This window comes from Alligator mississippiensis, chromosome 1, assembly GCF_030867095.1.
Source record: "Alligator mississippiensis isolate rAllMis1 chromosome 1, rAllMis1, whole genome shotgun sequence".
NCBI classification, from domain to species: domain Eukaryota; kingdom Metazoa; phylum Chordata; order Crocodylia; family Alligatoridae; genus Alligator; species Alligator mississippiensis.
Window position 1 is genome coordinate 253,099,038 of NC_081824.1, and position 16,968 is coordinate 253,116,005.

Here is a 16,968-nt window from a genome sequence, read left to right on the forward strand (position 1 = left end):
AGCAGATAAATATTAATTTTCTAAATGTTTTAGGGGCCCCATGGGTTGGATAGAATGGCCTGGTAGACCAAATATGGCCCACAGGCTGTATTTTGTCCACCCCTAGGCTAGCATCTTTCCCACAGACACAAACCCACTGTGACTATTTTCAATATTTTTCTGATGCATAGGTTCAGGGTCTGAATTGTGTAGTGTATCAGAGTGATGGAATGTTATCTCAAGGCTTTCTGGAAGAAGAAAATTCTGAGGAGGGATCTGAACATGGTGAGGGAGGTAATTTGACATTCAAGGAGACAAGGATAGAGATGTCTTCAAGCATCATAAAGTGGCCTGAAAGGCAGCTGAGAGATGAGACTAGGGAGAAAACCCCAAAAGGGGGCTTTTGTGAGGCAGCTTAGCAGGAGAGAGAAGGAAAACACAGAGCCAGGATGAGATGAGTTGGAAGGACCTTCAAGAAGAGCATTAGCAGCTTGAATGCAAAGTTGGGAGGCAGCCAGGGAAGGCAGAGTGGCCAAGAAGCTGAAGCAAAAAGAGAATGTTAGCAGTAGCAGCACCATATTGCAGCCAGACGGTTGGGAGATGAGAAGAGAGGCAGCGATCGATAAAGAGGTTACATACCTTAAACCCTAAAATGAGAACGAGCCAGAGGTCGGAGTAAAGCGACGCACAGAACTGCATCCTGCTCACTGAACACGTCACACCCTTCTCAGTTGCCTAGGAGACAAGCATGACACAGACATGAAGGCTCCTGGCCCCTAACCACAAGGTGGGCCAGGCAGATGGGCAGATACATGGGTTTATGAGGGTAGGTAGGCTGCTTATTTCAAAACAAAAAAGCAAAAGCATGTGTGGCTGTGGGGAGAGTGCTGCTGACAGTGAAGAATTCAAGAGACAGAAAGACACACACACACACGTGGGGTTTGGTTGTTTTCTACCCAGAAGGCTGATTCCAACTATATCTGCAGGAGAGTAGTACATCCCAGATAGACTTCACTGGGAAGTGCAAAGGGCGTTGGGTGAAACTTGCAATGGTAACCAACCACAACTCTGGATCTAGAACTCGCTTTCCAGCTTTGGGCATCTTGGGGCTGGAAACTCCTATCTGTCTAAGGGGCTGAATAACAACCCAGCTTGCAATGGCCTCAGGAAGCCTGAGCTCTGCAGCATAGGCACTTCTTTATTTATCACACGCAACCATCCACCAACACGTTGGGGACACAGAGAACTGTGGAAATAAACCACAGCAAGGCACAGAGGCACAGTGCTCAACACCCAATCCTTGCCCCCCTTACCCTCATGGATGCGCTGAGGCTTCGGAAACACTGAACTGGATCAGAGAAAACCCATGTCAAGAGGAGAATGGCATCTGCCAGCACCAGCACTGCCACCATCACCAGCAGCTGGAGGTCTTTGATAATCTGCAACACAGGGACAGACCATGTGCCAGACTAGGGTGGAGGAGAGTCTATGGCGTCAGGCTCTCACAGCCCCTTTGCAAGAACTTCTTTCCTAGGACACAGTGCAACTCTGCAGTTTATCCCATGTCGAGTGGACCCTCCCAGTTACAGCACTAGCTGCTTCCAAGCTGTATTACCTCCAGCAGGCCCAGCTGGGATTGCAGCTTGCTCTGTAGTCACCTCTCGGAGGCACAGCCAGAAAATATGTGCAACAACATGTTCAGCACAGAACAGGGTTTACTTGACCATAGGAACAGGACAAGCAGGGAGAAAAGGGTTAACACTATAAAGGCCCACATGCACATTGTCTTACCTAAGCTTGCCATCCCGTGCAAGTGGAGGTTGGGGCTGAGGTGCCCTGGTTACTGCAGGCTCTATTTTTCTGCCAAGCCCTGGCTCTCCTCTGGGACTCAGCTTTTTACTGCTTCCAAGATCTTTTTACTGGATAGCTTCTCCCCCCATCCCCTTGCAAGCTCCTTTGGTTTAAAGCTGGAGATAACCCCCATGCCTGCCCCATGGGACTAGCCAAACCCTGGCTCCCCTCACGGAGAACAGCTTCTTAGCACTTATCAAAGGATGGCTGCTCACACCCAGCACCTTTTGGCTCCTGTGGTCCAAAGCTGGCTCCTAGTGATGGAGTTCCTCACTCACCATTTCATCAGCTACACAGCAATTACTAAGTCCACAGACATCGTACAGCATTGCTGGAGGCTGATACAGACACCTCCCACGTGCCAGGCCTTGCCCCCCTTCCAGGGTCAGGAATACTTGCAATTGTTTTCATAACAGCTCTAGGCCTGAATGAAAACCCAGGTCCAAGTAAGTCTGAGCCCCAGGCAGGACTGGAATCCAAGTCCCTATGGACAATTCTCTCACTCTGTAACATGTAGAACCAAAACCCAGGGTGCCAGACCACTCCCCTTCATTCTCTCAGCAAACTCAAAAGTGTTACAAATGTCCAAATTCCAAAGCCTGAAAACAGTAGTTATAACAAGGCCCAGGGATTTGATCCAGCTGCTTGAAAAAAGACCCGCCCCCCACCCCCACAACAGTGCAGAAAACTGGAGTTTGAGCTCAGCAGGCTCAAGGAACAGGGTCTAGGTGTCACTTGGGGCACCACAAACTGCACGGCCCATTCACTGTGCTGCAAATTAGCAGCATGGAGGGTTTTTTTTGACACTAGGAGATCCTGGTGTCAAAACCCCCCCCCAAAAAACAAAACAAACAAACAAACAAAAAAACTGCTGCTGAAAAAAGTGGTGTGGCCCATGTGGCAGCAACATGCACCAGCAGAAAGGGAGCCTGGCCAGCCAGAGCCATGTTCTGGCTGCTGGTCAGACTCCAAGCAGTCAGATCACTGCCACTGCTGCCCCGGGAGGCCCCCAGGACCCCAGGTAAGGCTGCTGTTGCCAGCACAGGTGCTGGCTCCAGCCTCCCCTACCTCAGATTTGTGCTGCTGCTATTTTTGCTGCAGCAACCATGCCAATGCCTGTGGGGACATACCCAGAATGTCCATTGGTAAGTACACAAGGATGGACATCCCCACCCCAAAAAGCATGTCTTTTACACATGTACACATGTCCTTTATGCTGTTCTTATGGGGGAACCTTTTCACTCTCACTTTGCCCAGGGGCAAATGACTGTGCAAGGCAGTGGGAAATGAGACCAAACCATGCTCACAGCTTTCTTACCCAACTGGGTGAGCCTCCACCTCCTTCCCCCAAACCCCAGAGTCACCACATTCCCCATGGTCTCTAACTTGGAGCTCATCTACACATCCTGCAAACAACTTGGAGCCCTACTGGGTTGGTATGCAACATTTTCCATGATTCCTCAGTGCAGCCCCAGAGAGGGGAGGGCCCAGTACCTCAAACCTAGAGAAGACTCTGTGCTTCGCTGCCCAGAGTGCATGCAATGGGTACTCACCACCCTCTTGTCAGGAACCCGCTGGGTGAACACTCTATATAGCCGCCAAGTTTTTCCCAGGACAGGCCCAAGGACAAGAGAAGTCCCCACACACAGCAAGCAGAGTCTCACCTGCAGGCAGAAGGTGAAAAGACTAAGTGGTGGGAGTGGATGTTCCCAAGGCAACATACAGTGACACTCAGGAGTTTCTTTCCCTGCACTGCTTCCTCTTTGCTTCTAAGGTAGGAGGTCCATATCCCCTTCCCTGGTCCCAACAGAGTTCCCAGCACCAGAGGAAGGAAAGCTGGTGAACAGGGGCTCTGCATCAGCGGTGGGCTAGAAAACATACTGTTAGAAGACAGAAAACCTAGATCTAGCAGGCTGAGAAACTCATCGGTCCTTGTACAGGAAACCGCCATGTCAGGGTACCTGTGTGGGCAGTGGCCTATCCACCTCAGAGGCGACTACTACTCAGAGAAGTCAACCAGTGATGCATTTCCCAGGAAACTGTTATGATCATCATGTTACTAGCCACCAGCTAGAGAGGTGACAGGAACCACAAGTGGACAGGGACTGTGCCAAATGCCTGCCCCAGTCCCCCACCAGGGCCAGTAACTAGATATCCAGTACATGGAGCTGAGCAGAAGGAGCAAACCAACAGGCAGGAGCAGGCAGGAGGTTCCTCATGAAGCAAACAGACCAGAGCTGCCTGAGAGTGACAGATGTGCCCGCTAGGACTGGAGCACCTCTATATTGCTAGCAGAGATCTCCATCAATTAGCTGCACAACCTCCCTGCCTCTGACTCCCCACCGCATTGGCCTCAAGTACTGGATGCTCTCGCTCTGCAGTGTTCCCCTGTCTTCCCCTCACTTTACAGGAGAGGCCCAAGATTAGGACCCAGGGTTTACCTGCATGGAGGGGGGTGGTATTTCCATACAAATTCCTAAGTTTGATTTGCACTCAGGGAATGGTCTGGCTGCCTGTGAGATCTGTGCTACACATAGGTAAGCAGCTGCTATGAGGGATCCCCTCCTCACTGACACACACATTCTGTATGACACCTTTACAGGTCAAGGAGCCTTCCTGCCTGTCTGCAGGGGCACACTGCTGGAATTCCCTACCCCCCACCCTTCCCTTTATGGCTTGTCTAGCAACCACAACAGGACACTGCTGGAGTGTGTCCCCAACCCCATACTGCATACCAAAGTGGCAAAGACCCCTGGGACATGCCAGCTATTAATGGGGCCCCAGCAGCTGGCAGGAGGTACAGGTACCTCTACCAGGTCTTTTTGGTGGCTTTCCAGCAGGGAAGTGCTATTCTGACAGTGGAAAAAAGGGGTTCTGCCCTGTGGGCTATCCAGAGATTAAGCTATCCAGTGTAGCCCTGGCCCTAAAGGCATTACTAGCCCTCATCCTTGTTTTGGCTACATCAAAAAGTGAAGGCTGCTGGATAGAAAGTGTGTGGTAGCTCTTTATGCGTATGAAAAACAGGCTCGGCATGGAGGTCATGAGAGAACAGGCGGAGGGGGAGGGGTCATAGCTCAGTAGGTTACAACTCAGGAAGTGTGCTTGCATGTGTGTATGAGCTATACACCCATCTCTCCCAGCTGAGACCAACTCAACCCCAGTCCCGACTGCCTTACCCACCTGAACCAGCACTTCCATCGAGGTCCCAGGAAACAGGTCCTGCTCCTGCATCCCAAAGAGGTAAGCACTGACATAGGTGAAGCTGCTGCCTAGCAGGGTCACGATGTTTAGATTGGGACTGGACATCTTCACAATCCTCCAGGGAACAGAGCGACAGTTATGAGAAGGAAACTTCACTTCACAAGTGGAGCTGGGCTGCCCGCCATGGCATTAATACACGCCAGTAAGGAGCTAAGCCCTCTGACTTGGTTACTGCTGCCCCCATGAAACAGCTTCCCCTACACACCTGATGAGCTTCTGCAGTTACAGCCTGCTCATCAGTGTGGCACTACCAGGCCTCCATTATTGGTACTGTCAAATACCTCACTGTCCTCGATGTATGGGTCTTCCTGACACTCCTAGTATCCCCATTTTACAGTCCAGAGAGATGAGTACTGGAGTCAATGCTGCTATGGAAACACATGTGCACTTCCCTATACTAAGTTCCATCTTGCTTGTTTGGGTACCAGCAGAGAGCAGTGTAGTCAGGCTATCACATCCACTGGCCACCCAGTAAAGGCCCATACTGGAGCCAGCACTGCCACAGCTTCCCTGTGATCAGCACACAAGCTAGACTTGCCCACTGAGCTAGGGCGAGTCTCTGTACCCTGCAGCCACCCCTCTCATGCACACTGCGCAGACACAGCTGACGTGGCCTACCCAAAGTCATGCAGGGAATCTGCTGTGTGTGAACTTGCTTCTCCCAGGCTCTAGTTTGAACCCCACTTCTCTATCACAGGAGGGCAGGTGTCAGAGAGAGAAAACCGCTGATAGAATAACCAATGGCCTCACTCCAGTTCTTCATTTGCTAGTGCTGTGTTTGGCCTACTTTCCAGTGCCCCAAGTGAGGAGGCTTTAATTCCTTCCCTTGAAGAAACCACACCACAGTTCAAACTGTTTTCCCCAATAGTCAGTCTACAGCTCCCCTCCTTTCACTTCCACCCCTTACTCTTGGTTGCCCCTATCAGTAGGACAACAAGTACATCTTCCCTAACCCTTTCACCCCTCAGATCCCTACTGACTGGTAACATGGCACACTCCTTGGTCACCCCTATCAGACAAGAAATTTTACACTCCAGATCTCACCTCACAAGCCAGACCCTTCATTCTCTGATGATATTTATTGCTATTCTCCCAACTCTCTCCAGTTTCTTTATATTGTTGAAGTTATGAGGAACCCAGAATTCTGGTGTCAGTTTTTCTGCTCCATTCCCTCTGTGTCCAGACTTCCACTTAAGCAGGAGATGGGACATTAACTCTATCTTCAACTACATATGGGAGTGGACTTCCTCTGCTTTCTCAGGTTCATCAGCCCGAGTTCTATTTATCTACTGCAGTGCAAGTCAATAAACTGCATGAGTTAGAGTTTCATGTTGGGAATGTTTTTGAAAGGTCTGTAACCTTTTGTAATCGATTAAAAGCTGCTGCAGAATTTTTAGAGCAGGACAGATGGACATCAGTCAAGAACAATCCTGCCTTGAGCAGGGGGCTGGACTAGATGACTTCCTGAAAACCCTTTTCAGTCCTACTTTCCTTTGATCCTAATTCCCAGTTTGTTGTAGAATTCAGTAGTGCTCTACCAGCTGTATCTCATGCCCAGGACCCCACTGCAAGATTGTGGGGCTAACATACTGTTTAGCACAGAGGGTCCTGGGCAAACCTGGAAAAGCATTATGATGAACCGGACATAACTACCACCCTTCATTTAAGGTAGTTGCTAAAAACAGCCAAGTTCCTAAATGCAATGACAGCTAAAACAACAGCAGCCTCTACACCAAACGCAGACACATGCTACCACCCCAAAACAGGGAAAAGGGATACGTCCAGACAAGTGGGAACATTTGTTTCAACAACAGCTGCTATATGTCTCCAGGGAACACCCCTGCACGCATGGTCTGGCAAGTGGCAAAGTGCCCTGGGTGGGGTAGGGGAGGCTGGAGCTAGCATCTGAACTGGCCCCAGCAGCTTTACCTGGGGTTCTGGGGACCTTCTTGGGCTGCAGTGGCAGTGATCCAGGCACAGAGCCTGGCCAGCAGTCAGAGTATGGCTCTGACCAGCTAGGCTCTGGTTTTGGGTGGCACACGCTGCAGTAACATGTACCACCCCGCTTTTTTGGTGCATTTTTTTTTTAGATACCAGGATTTCCCAGTAGTATCTAATTTTAGCTCTGTGCTGCAAATATGCAGTGTGGAGAATCTTCATGTGCACAGCATGCATTTTGCGCCACCTCAAAAGCCTTTGAGGCTCTGCAAAGCACACTTTCATGCTCGTCTGGATGCACCCATGGTCACAGGTTCTATTGGCCAATGCCTTGTGAAGGTCTGTGTGCATGTGGAAAAATGCAGAAACATCAGAGAAGCAGAGACACAAAAAAGGCAGCCAGAAAATGTCAGACATAGCCAGAGCTAGCAGCAGATATGTGTCAAGAAAAGCTTAAAATGAGACAGATTTGGGGCTAAATATTGGCTGAAAGGGACTTGGGACTGTAAGCAAGGGCACCGACTCTTGATTGATCTCTGCTGTTTTCAGAGAAACAGGACTTTGCACGTTCCCTGAGAACAAACAAGCCTGCAATGAAACCCCATCATCCGTTTTTCCTCACACTGGGAACAACAAGGAGACATCCCAAATCTGGCCAACCATTCAGGTCAGAATGGAGCAACTGTATATCAAAAGCACAATTGGCCTGCTGTCATGAAAGGGACTTGGATGTAGTTGAGACTATGGTATCCTCATTCCCAAAGATGAGTTGCTTGTAGTGATGCCCTCAAACTCTGGAACAAAAGCATCAAGCAGTACTTTCTTCCCACCACTCTGGCTGGTCTGCTTGGCATCCCTGGCAGGGACCTTGGAGATAGCAGCATGAGCTGCTACCCCAGCCAAACTGTCACTACTTGACTTCTGTTTTCATCAGGATTATGAGCAAAAGCACTGCCCTACCAAACCAGACCTCTGCCTGCCTCATCTAGCAGCTCCTCTTCCTGCCCTAGCAGGATGGACCCAGGGCCTATGCACATTGGCTCCAATACTGATCAATGCTGGATGTTAGCAAGGAAGAGGGAAGTATGCCCCAAAATGTCCAGCCCCATCACAAAAGGGTGATATCTCCCAGCCCTCTGTCAATGATCAGTTCACATCCTGGGTCACGAGGAACAAGAGCCATTGGAACAGGGGCCCACAGCTATTGCGGAAGGTCCAGCTTGGAGGACAGAGCTCAGATAACCTGTCTCCTACCTGTTGTTCCTGAAGCGAATAGTGAAGGCCAGGAAGAAGAGAGCCAGCAGGACTCCGCTGGTGAGGAACATCCACACAATCCCCAGCAAGGCAGCAGAGGAGGAGGGGAAGGGGGAGATCTTCCCACTGCCCGCAGATGTTGTCTGAAGGGAGATAAAGGGTGGAGAGTGTCTGGCAAGATGGCTTTTCTCTGACTGCTGCCATCCTGTGCCCAAGGATCTGATCACGAGGACAGGCTTTTCTTGCCTCTTACAGCATCACCACATATGCTGGCTGCACTGAGAACTTAACCAACCATTGTGCAGGCTGGAACGCACCGTGCTCTCCCACCTCACTCACAGGGCCAGGAGGAACAAATATAGCCTTGCACCGCTACAGCCAGCACTTACTATTAGAAACTAAGCATGAAACAGAGTTGGGGACAAAGAAGGAGTCACTGTTAGCCATTTCTTAGCTACACTGGCCACCAAAATCTTTCTGCAGCAAACATGCACAGAGTGTAGCTCACAAGGGGCTTTATGTCACCAGAGTGTTCTACTGATCCTAAACCAGCCACTCACAAGCCCAGACCCCCAACACAGGTCAAAGCAGCCTAAAAGGTGCTCTAATCTAAGCCAAGTGCTGGGAGCTCAAAGTTAGAGCAGCTTGGGATGCAATGGGCTGGAGCAATACACTGTCCTAGTTCTTTGCATTGCCTGCAATGGGACTGGGGCCTAATGGTCATTACCCAGGCTCGATCCTATTGGAAAATTTGCTTATAGGAATGTGAGACTGCCAAGGGCTCTTACATCAACAGAGGGCAGCTGTGTTGTGGCAGGCAGCCAGGTGCTGAGTGGCTTGTGCTCAGCAATACATGAAGAAAGGACTCTATAGCTTGGTGCTGTTCTACACAGATGCAGCTGCATTATAGGAAGTGGCTTGTTTCTAAGACATGACACTGGTGTCATCCAGAAGCAAAGTCCTTTGCCCTGCAGAACAGGCCTAAAGCACCACTGCAGGGCTTGCTAAGGAATTAACTGGGGAGGAGGAACGTTCTCACTCAGTCATGATCTGCCTTCCCTATGCGCACACACACTGAAGTCATTCACTGTTTGCTTGGAGGTGTGGGGGGGGTGTCTCTGAATATTGAAGCTGGGGTAAAGGACTCTACAGACAGCAGAAAGGATTCATGCCCAGTGGGCACATACAGAAGCAGCAGCCCCAGCCTGGAATTGGGGGCTTACACTCTTCTTCCAAAACAATACCAAAATGCGCATGAACTAAAACCACCTCTGTTTCATGCCTGAGGGCTGCACTGCCAGGTGCCATCTCAGGGATGGCAACTTTGAATTAAATCCTTCTTCATTCAACAGCTTTTTGAACTTGCTGGGAATGCAGGAGGCCAAGGAGATGGAAGGCTGTTTCAGGTCCATCTTGCAAGGACTTTTGCACCAGGCCACGGTGGAGGATTCTTTGCAATGACTCAGTCCCGAAAGGTTCCTTACCTGCTCCCTGTATCTACCAGGCCATCACCCAGGCCAGTGCTTGGGTTCCCTCCCCTCCATGTGGAAGGCTGCCCCATAAACTGAGGGCCCTACCTCCAGGGTGGAGAATGCCCTCTAGGTCCTAGGACATTTCCCTAGTACAACTCCGCCCCTCCCTGCTCCCCACAGCCCAAACCTCAACTCATTCCTACATGCAGAACCTTCTGTTCTAGGGGATGGTGGTGCCCCAAGCCTTTCATACATACAATTGTGACAGTGCAGAGCTCTGGTAGGCTGCTTGGTCTCCGCACCTGGCTGCTCACAGTGGAGTCGCTGTCACACAGGTCAGAACAGTTTAATCCAGGCTCCATATCACATCCTTGGCCTTCATTCAGCCATTGCTTCTGGGCAGTGTGGAGGGCAAGGGTTAGCTGAGAAGTGGCAGGTAGTCCAAGCCTTTGCTAAGCTATCATAGGAGCTCAAGTTCCTCCAGTGCCAACAACAGCCTCAAAGGTCACCTGTTCTCCCTGCTGCATGTCTCAGGTGTGCAAGGGGAAACAGAAGGGCCATGGTGCAGTGGCATCCAGTTCACAAACATCCCCACTCATGACCAGAGCCTGAATGGAGCCAGGAGGAAGCTTTCCAGGCCCTGCAAGCATCCAGGTGTCTTTGCAGATGCCAATACAAGTCCATGTTAGTAAATGTTACTGCTCCTCTTCACACACCATAGCAATCTTGCTAGTTCACCAGCAGATGGCAGCCTCCTCTGCTCTTAAATCCCCAAGGCCCCAGCTTCTCCCCCCTTCCAGAGCCAGCTGCCGGCACAGTCGAGACCTCCTGAGGGCCGCAAAGGAAGCAGGCTGCCATTCATCCTGTCACAGATAAAGAACAGCAATTATTGCAGGCCCCAGTGCCCCACGATGGGCCAGAGAGGAACGAGAAGTTTAAATTCTTAGTATTTCAATATTGATGGTGCTGTTCCGGCCAATCAGGATCTGGGATCACACCTAGGGTGGGTACTGTACCCGTTCCTGCATGGACACAGCCCTTGCTTCCAAGGTCTCAGTGTTCAGATGTTATTAAATCACTTGTAGCTGCTGGAGTCTCCAAAACAGGCAGATGTGGAAATTTGATCCGGACCTCGGGATTGGGAAGTACTGGCTAGCAGCTTAGCACCAAGCCTGCCGCCAGAAAAACAGCTTAGCTGGGAGGGTGCCCAGCAGCAGCAGTAAGACCTCCCCACTGAGGGTTTCACCCTGCCTAGGGCAGAGGGAATGCACAGCACCCCCAACTGGCACAGAGGTCATCCTTTCCTGGAAAGCCACCTTGCCCATAGGCAGAGGCTGAGGGCACCACACTGACCCCCTACTGTGTGCCTTCTCCTCTCCCCAGTGGAAGAAGGGGATCTCAAACCCCATGTGGGTGGCTATAAGATGTACAGCTCCTTGAAACAAGTTTCATAGAAAACCAAGGCTGGCAGGGACCTCAAGCATTCATTTGGTCCAACCAGGGATCAAACCTGTAACATTGGTGTTATTAGTCCCACGATCTAGCCAATTCCCTGGCAGAATGCCAAAGCTTTACTGGTTCCAGGTGAGGCAGCTGCTGAATGCCTTGAGATTCTGCTTGATCCAGGACAGCACGTAGTCATTAAACATGGTTGGCCGAATAGGGAAGGAGTCACTCCCTGCCTTATATGAAATATGTGCTTAACTGCTCAGCTGTCTCAGGGTCCCAGCAATGGCCACACTCAAAGACAACTCAAAAGTCTGCTGCCCCTGTTAACTCTCTTGTAGGCCTGGCTGCCCAGCATTCTAGACTGCATCCCTGTGACGGCTCCCCTCTGCACCTTCATTTCTGTTCCTTATTTGATCCTTGGCTGTGGGGATGTACTGGGCCCCATTACCATGTTACACATGAGGTCTTACCCCCACATATCTGTATTCAATTAGCACTGCCCCCCTGAGAAGCAATAGATTGTTATTTATTGTTGGGTTGTAGCAATATTTTTGGTGAATACACAATTTGGACTCTTCTCCCAGACACTGCTTACTGGCTGGGTATCTGTGATGCTAGCTTCACTATGCTGTCAGATTTATTAGCATTTAGGTAGCTTTTCATCAGTCCATGATGGTCCATGTACCTGAGCTAAAAATTAATGGCCTTTGCTGAGAAGTATTGTCAAATCCTGAGATCCTTACTCAGGCAAAACCCCTATTGACTTCAGTGAGTGAAGAAGGGCTGAGATACAACTGAGGAATGGTGCTGGGATGTGCCACACATTTACTTTGCTTTCTGTTAGTAAAGGCTTAGATATCCTCAGAAGCTAGAAGACAAGATTCTCAGCTAGGGTAAACCTGTCTACGTCTGCTAAAAGTCTGCCCCCAAATAGATATCATGATCAAAGGCAGGGTTATCCACATGGATGAGGCATCCATTCTGCACTGGAACTGAGCCCCACCTCTTTGAACCCCAAAGTGGAAGCCTTTAACAAATAAAGTAGCCCTCAAGTTAGGTACCCTATATGAGCCTTATTATTACCAGTCTTGTACCCCCAAATTGTGAATGCAATATAGGTTCTTCTCCTTCTGAGGCCTCCCATACAATGACTAACAGAAGCCTGGTCTTTTCAAACACTCTGCTTTTGAGACTGCAACTCCTCCCAGGAACATATCCTAGGACCAGCATTTGGAGTTCCTATGCAATTAATTTTAGAAGGTTATATGCTACTGACAGGCTGGACAGTGGAAGAGAAATACTGTTGTAGGAAAATCTAACTGATGTGCAGGGCAACAGACATCACGGTGATGATGGTATTGGGACTGATAGAGATAGCAGAAAACAGGCATGCCCACAACATAATTAATGTCACCAGTCACATCTGTTCATGCTCCTGCTTTGCTTATGGAATTTTCTCTGCCTATGAAGAGGTTGGGAAATTCATTGAAGCCATGCTGACAGGGAGTCAGACACAGAAAGCACATATAGGGGGTGTGTGGGGGGTGGGGGAAGGGATGCTCACTGTGACCCCTAGTCCTCTTCTATCTTAGTAGAATTGTATGAACCAGAGGCCAAACCCTTTGATTCTTCAACAACCACCATCCTCCCTGCAATGCAAGCCTTCCTAGGAATCTCTGGAAGGAGATTTCCCTGGAGCTCTCGCTTGGCAGGGAGGTGTTGGCATTTCCTAGGTAGGGTTCAGTCTGGGCCAGACAGAGGGTGCAGCCTCAGTGACAGGACCATACTCTTTTAAAAGGAAAAAAAATTCCCCCTCTTTATGCCCAGAGGTCTCACCCCAGCAGATGCACACATGCAACAGCAGCTGGCCAAGAGCTCCTGCCAGCATGCAGCAGATTCACTGCAAAAAAAACAAAATTTCCTCCACTGAGTCAAAGCTCATGCTCCTCACAGAAGGATCGAACTGTGCATGTGGCCACCAGCACTGCAAAGGCACCCACGCAATTCAAGACCATGCCTGGTAGCACAATTCCTCCTGAAGCTTCCAGGCCCCCCGGGTACCCTTCTGCAGGCAGGCCCTTGTGGTTGTGACAGGCCGCCCGAGCCCTTCTTCCCCTGCCCACACCCCCAAAGTCAGAGGGCTCCCTTCTGTGCTAAGCTGTTTTGTATCACCTGAAAGTCAAAAGAACAGCTAGGGAAATACTCAGCAAATGGCTTCCCTCACAAGCAGGCCAAAGGACAGCTGGGCCATCCACCAACATGTAAGAGAAAGAAGGAAAACCCTTTATTGCAGGGACAGCTCTGCTCTAGGAAATGACGATGTGGGAAAGCACAGCCCATATGGGGCTCCACATTCCTGCGGGTGGCTGCTCCTCAGCAGGGGAGCAGAAGCCTTAAAAACCTCCCTCTTGAAAACCCTTTCATGCAGTTATGCAAATGGCCATAGTGCAATCTGGAGGAAAGCTGGTCACCGAGGACAATTAGCCCTCGTTAGTATGCAATAAGGCGAGCACTAGCGTTAGCATGGGCATCGCCACAAGGCAACAGCCACTTCCATTTGGGTTCCCTCCCTTAATGAGAGCTGGCGGAAACCATGCCACTCCCTTTCAATGCACGGAGCCTGGGAAGGCAAGGAATGTCAATCATGCTTCAGGACGCAGCCGGGCAAAGCTTCTCAAATGCCCTGAGGGCAGGGCTCATAGGGCAGCTCCCCTGTGGGACTCCCATGGGTTCAGTGTGGGTCACTTTGCTCAGCATCCAGAAGCGGGGCAGGTGCACTGCTAGTTGAAAGTCATGGCTGTTCCAATTTCCAGGAGGTCACCACAGCTGCCATCTTGCTAGCTACCACCAAACCAGGGTGGGGCTGGGGCAAAATTTGCCTGGCAAACCCCTGAGCGCTGTGAGAACCATAGGTAGTGAAGCAGGGCCTAGAGCCAATGCTGAGCTGGTGCAAGCATGCACCAGGTTAACAAGTGTGGCACAAGTGTATGTGCATTTGCAAGGCCCTCCAGGGGACACCTCTTTCTTGTTCACTATAGGGGAAGCAGTATCCCCTCCCTTCTTCCAAATCCTAGAAGTCTCCTCCACTGCAGCAAAGAACGAACTCCCTGGGGGCCTAGAGTAAGATGGTCTTCTCAGCTCAACTCCCTTGTTTCTACAGGAAAATCTATGAATCTCCTGGCAGGCTTTTACTGCTCAGTCCTAGGGATGAAATGGCAGAAGACCCCCACCACCAGGGGTTGGCTCCTACCTTCCAAGACAAGGGGGGCTGTGGATTCACAGCTCTGAAAGAACTCAAGGGATCCTGTGGGCAATGCCAATGGGTTACTTTCAAGGTTGAGATGGTTGCTCATTTACTGTTGAGCTTCTGGCTGAAACATTTACCTGAACAAGTCAGAAAGAGTTTTGATGCTAGGAACCATCATGGCCCCATTTAAAGTTTCAAATTAAAAATTCAATAACTATCCACAATAAATTCTAGAACATCAAAACCTAAGTGAACAGAACAGACTAACAAGGTTTTTTTTTCATGTTTATCCAGCATGCTAGGAAACATTAGGATGGTAAAACTTTTCCTAGGCTGGTTTTCACCCTAAATAACCATAGACAATGTGAGCGCTGCTGAACAATATGGCAAAAGGGGGACTAAACTAGCACTTACCTGTTAACTATTTGGTCTCTGACTCAACAGGCCAGAAGCTAAGAAGAAAAAAGTGAGAGAATAGCCTGCAGTAAAGAAGAAGTAAAGTAGAGCCATCCAGGAAGAGCACTCACCAACTGCAGATGCTTCCCAGCCTAGTGAAAGGTATTTATACACGAAAGCTTGCAAAGCATAATTTTTTCAACTATTTGAGTTGGTCTGATAAAAGATACCAGATATACCCAAAGAACCTTGTCTGTCTATGTCCTTAGACTAACATGGCTACAACCTACACCCCTGCAGTAAAAAACACATTCTTTTAAAGCAGAAGTAAAACCAGTGGTAGGTAGCAGATGGAAAGTACCCATGCTTATCTCATAAGGTGCCAAAAATCTCTTTCTTTGGATTCTTCAAGATCAAAGGTGTCACTGAATGAAACTTTTGTTTACTGGAAGTGGATGACCAGCAACAACGACGGTTATGATTATCTTGCAAAAACAACATTTTGATGCCCTGATTTTAAAAATTGTGTAAATTTGTGTTCCAAGCTCTCACTTTCATTTAAATACCATTTTGTTTGCTTTTTTGAAAACCATCACCACCCTCCAAATTTCATAGAGGCTAAGATTGAGAGAACATATAAAACTGACACAAAATATAGGAGCCCAAAATAGGAAGAAGAGTAATAAACAGGCCTGACAGAAGGTAAATTCAAGTTCCTCCCTTTTTACCCATCAGTTGAAACAGAGCATCCAGACTTCTGCTTGTGAAGGAGACTTTGTCATAGTTCAGTTGGTCAAAGAATGAAAAAGCTAGGAAGTAGTCACAGAAGACAGAACAGTTGAATTCAGATATATATCATTTAAAAAAAACCCAACACCCTGCACTCCTGTTTACCCACGGCAGCAGGGTCTGCCACGAAGAGGGTGGATAAACCTGACCCCTCAAGTAGAAATCCATTGGGAGCTTCAGTGCACAGAAGAGAGGGCAATGGTGCATCCATGCTCATGCACCACACTGTCCAGCAGGGGGCAGTAAGGTGTACATCACCAGTGCCATTATGCACCATGGATGTGGAGGAACCCTGGGAGAACAAGACTTAGCAAGACTTACCAAGACAGTAGCACATTGCAGGGAAGAAAAAGCATGAAGTACTAGCAAGCAGCAGCAACAAGGCAAACTACACCACATTACAGATCACCAGCCCATCTCATGTCTGGCCTCCTACGTGGATCAGACCTTCACTGAGAATGCCCACCTGGGGGCTAGCCACAGAAGCAGTGCTTTTGTGGGCCACCTGCCCCTAGGACAGTGGTTCTCAACCTGTTTAGACTCAAGGTTGCCCTCAGAAAATGCCAGCTCTCAGCTTCCACTTGTTTTTTGACTACAGAAAAATGCTACAGCAGTTCTTCTGTTACAAAGAACTCAGAAAGCCCACAACAGGGCAGAATGTTCTTAATACTATGGATTCCTATTTGAAATATCTAGGTTTATCTTGTGAATCATGTTTGCACACCTAAAAGTGTTAATGTTGCATGACACCCCAAGGCATCTTTGAAAGGATCTCATGGCATCCCACGGTATCATGGACCCCTGGTTGACAATCATTGCTTTAGAAGGACCTCCCCAGCCTCACTTTGGAGAGAGCCCCAAATGACTCAGAAATTACTGTAGTTCTCCATCACCAGAGGCCCAGACTGGATTCCATCTGTGTAGTTTTATCTGCACTGCACTCTTCCAAACAGCACCTGCTCCAGGCTTCCTTGCTCTACAGACATGGTGAACATCACCAGGACCATAAATATTTCAGTGGTTTCAGACTCTGGGCCCGGCATCCTTCTTCCCCACTCCTATGAATATTTAAAGATCTCCATAGTGCAGAGCCCCACATATTCTGCTCAGAAGAGTCATAGCAAATAAAGGCTGGCAATTGTGCTGTGCAATTTTGCAGGACAAAGACACAGCAGGATGCTGTGTTGTAATAGTGTGACCCTTACACCTACCCACAATGGCATTGAGTCAACTTGGCACGACCTTTATATTCATGCTGGGATGCAACCACAGGTGTACCACCTTAGAATCATAGAAAATGAGGGTTGGGAGGGACCTCAGGAGGTCATCTAG

The 16,968-nt window shown here is 49.3% G+C and overlaps 1 protein-coding gene across 4 annotated transcripts in view; it reads right to left on the reverse strand.

Moving 5' to 3' along the window:
* The window catches only part of GPR156 (G protein-coupled receptor 156), a 31,848-nt gene that overhangs the window by 12,354 nt on the left and 2,526 nt on the right, over positions 1-16,968 (reverse strand). For 2 of the 4 annotated variants that reach the window (XM_059720502.1, XM_014603954.2), the window contains exons 2-7: positions 10,013-10,618; positions 8,284-8,426; positions 5,011-5,146; positions 3,384-3,494; positions 1,293-1,418; positions 619-714 (exon numbers count right to left, since the gene is read on the reverse strand). In XM_059720502.1, the coding sequence (XP_059576485.1) occupies positions 619-714; positions 1,293-1,418; positions 3,384-3,494; positions 5,011-5,146; positions 8,284-8,426; positions 10,013-10,117 (717 nt within the window). In that variant the 5' untranslated portion in view covers positions 10,118-10,618. The remainder of the gene's footprint in view (positions 1-618; positions 715-1,292; positions 1,419-3,383; positions 3,495-5,010; positions 5,147-8,283; positions 8,427-10,012; positions 10,619-16,968) is intronic. The other 2 variants (XM_019476512.2, XM_059720501.1) reach the window with 2 other exon arrangements.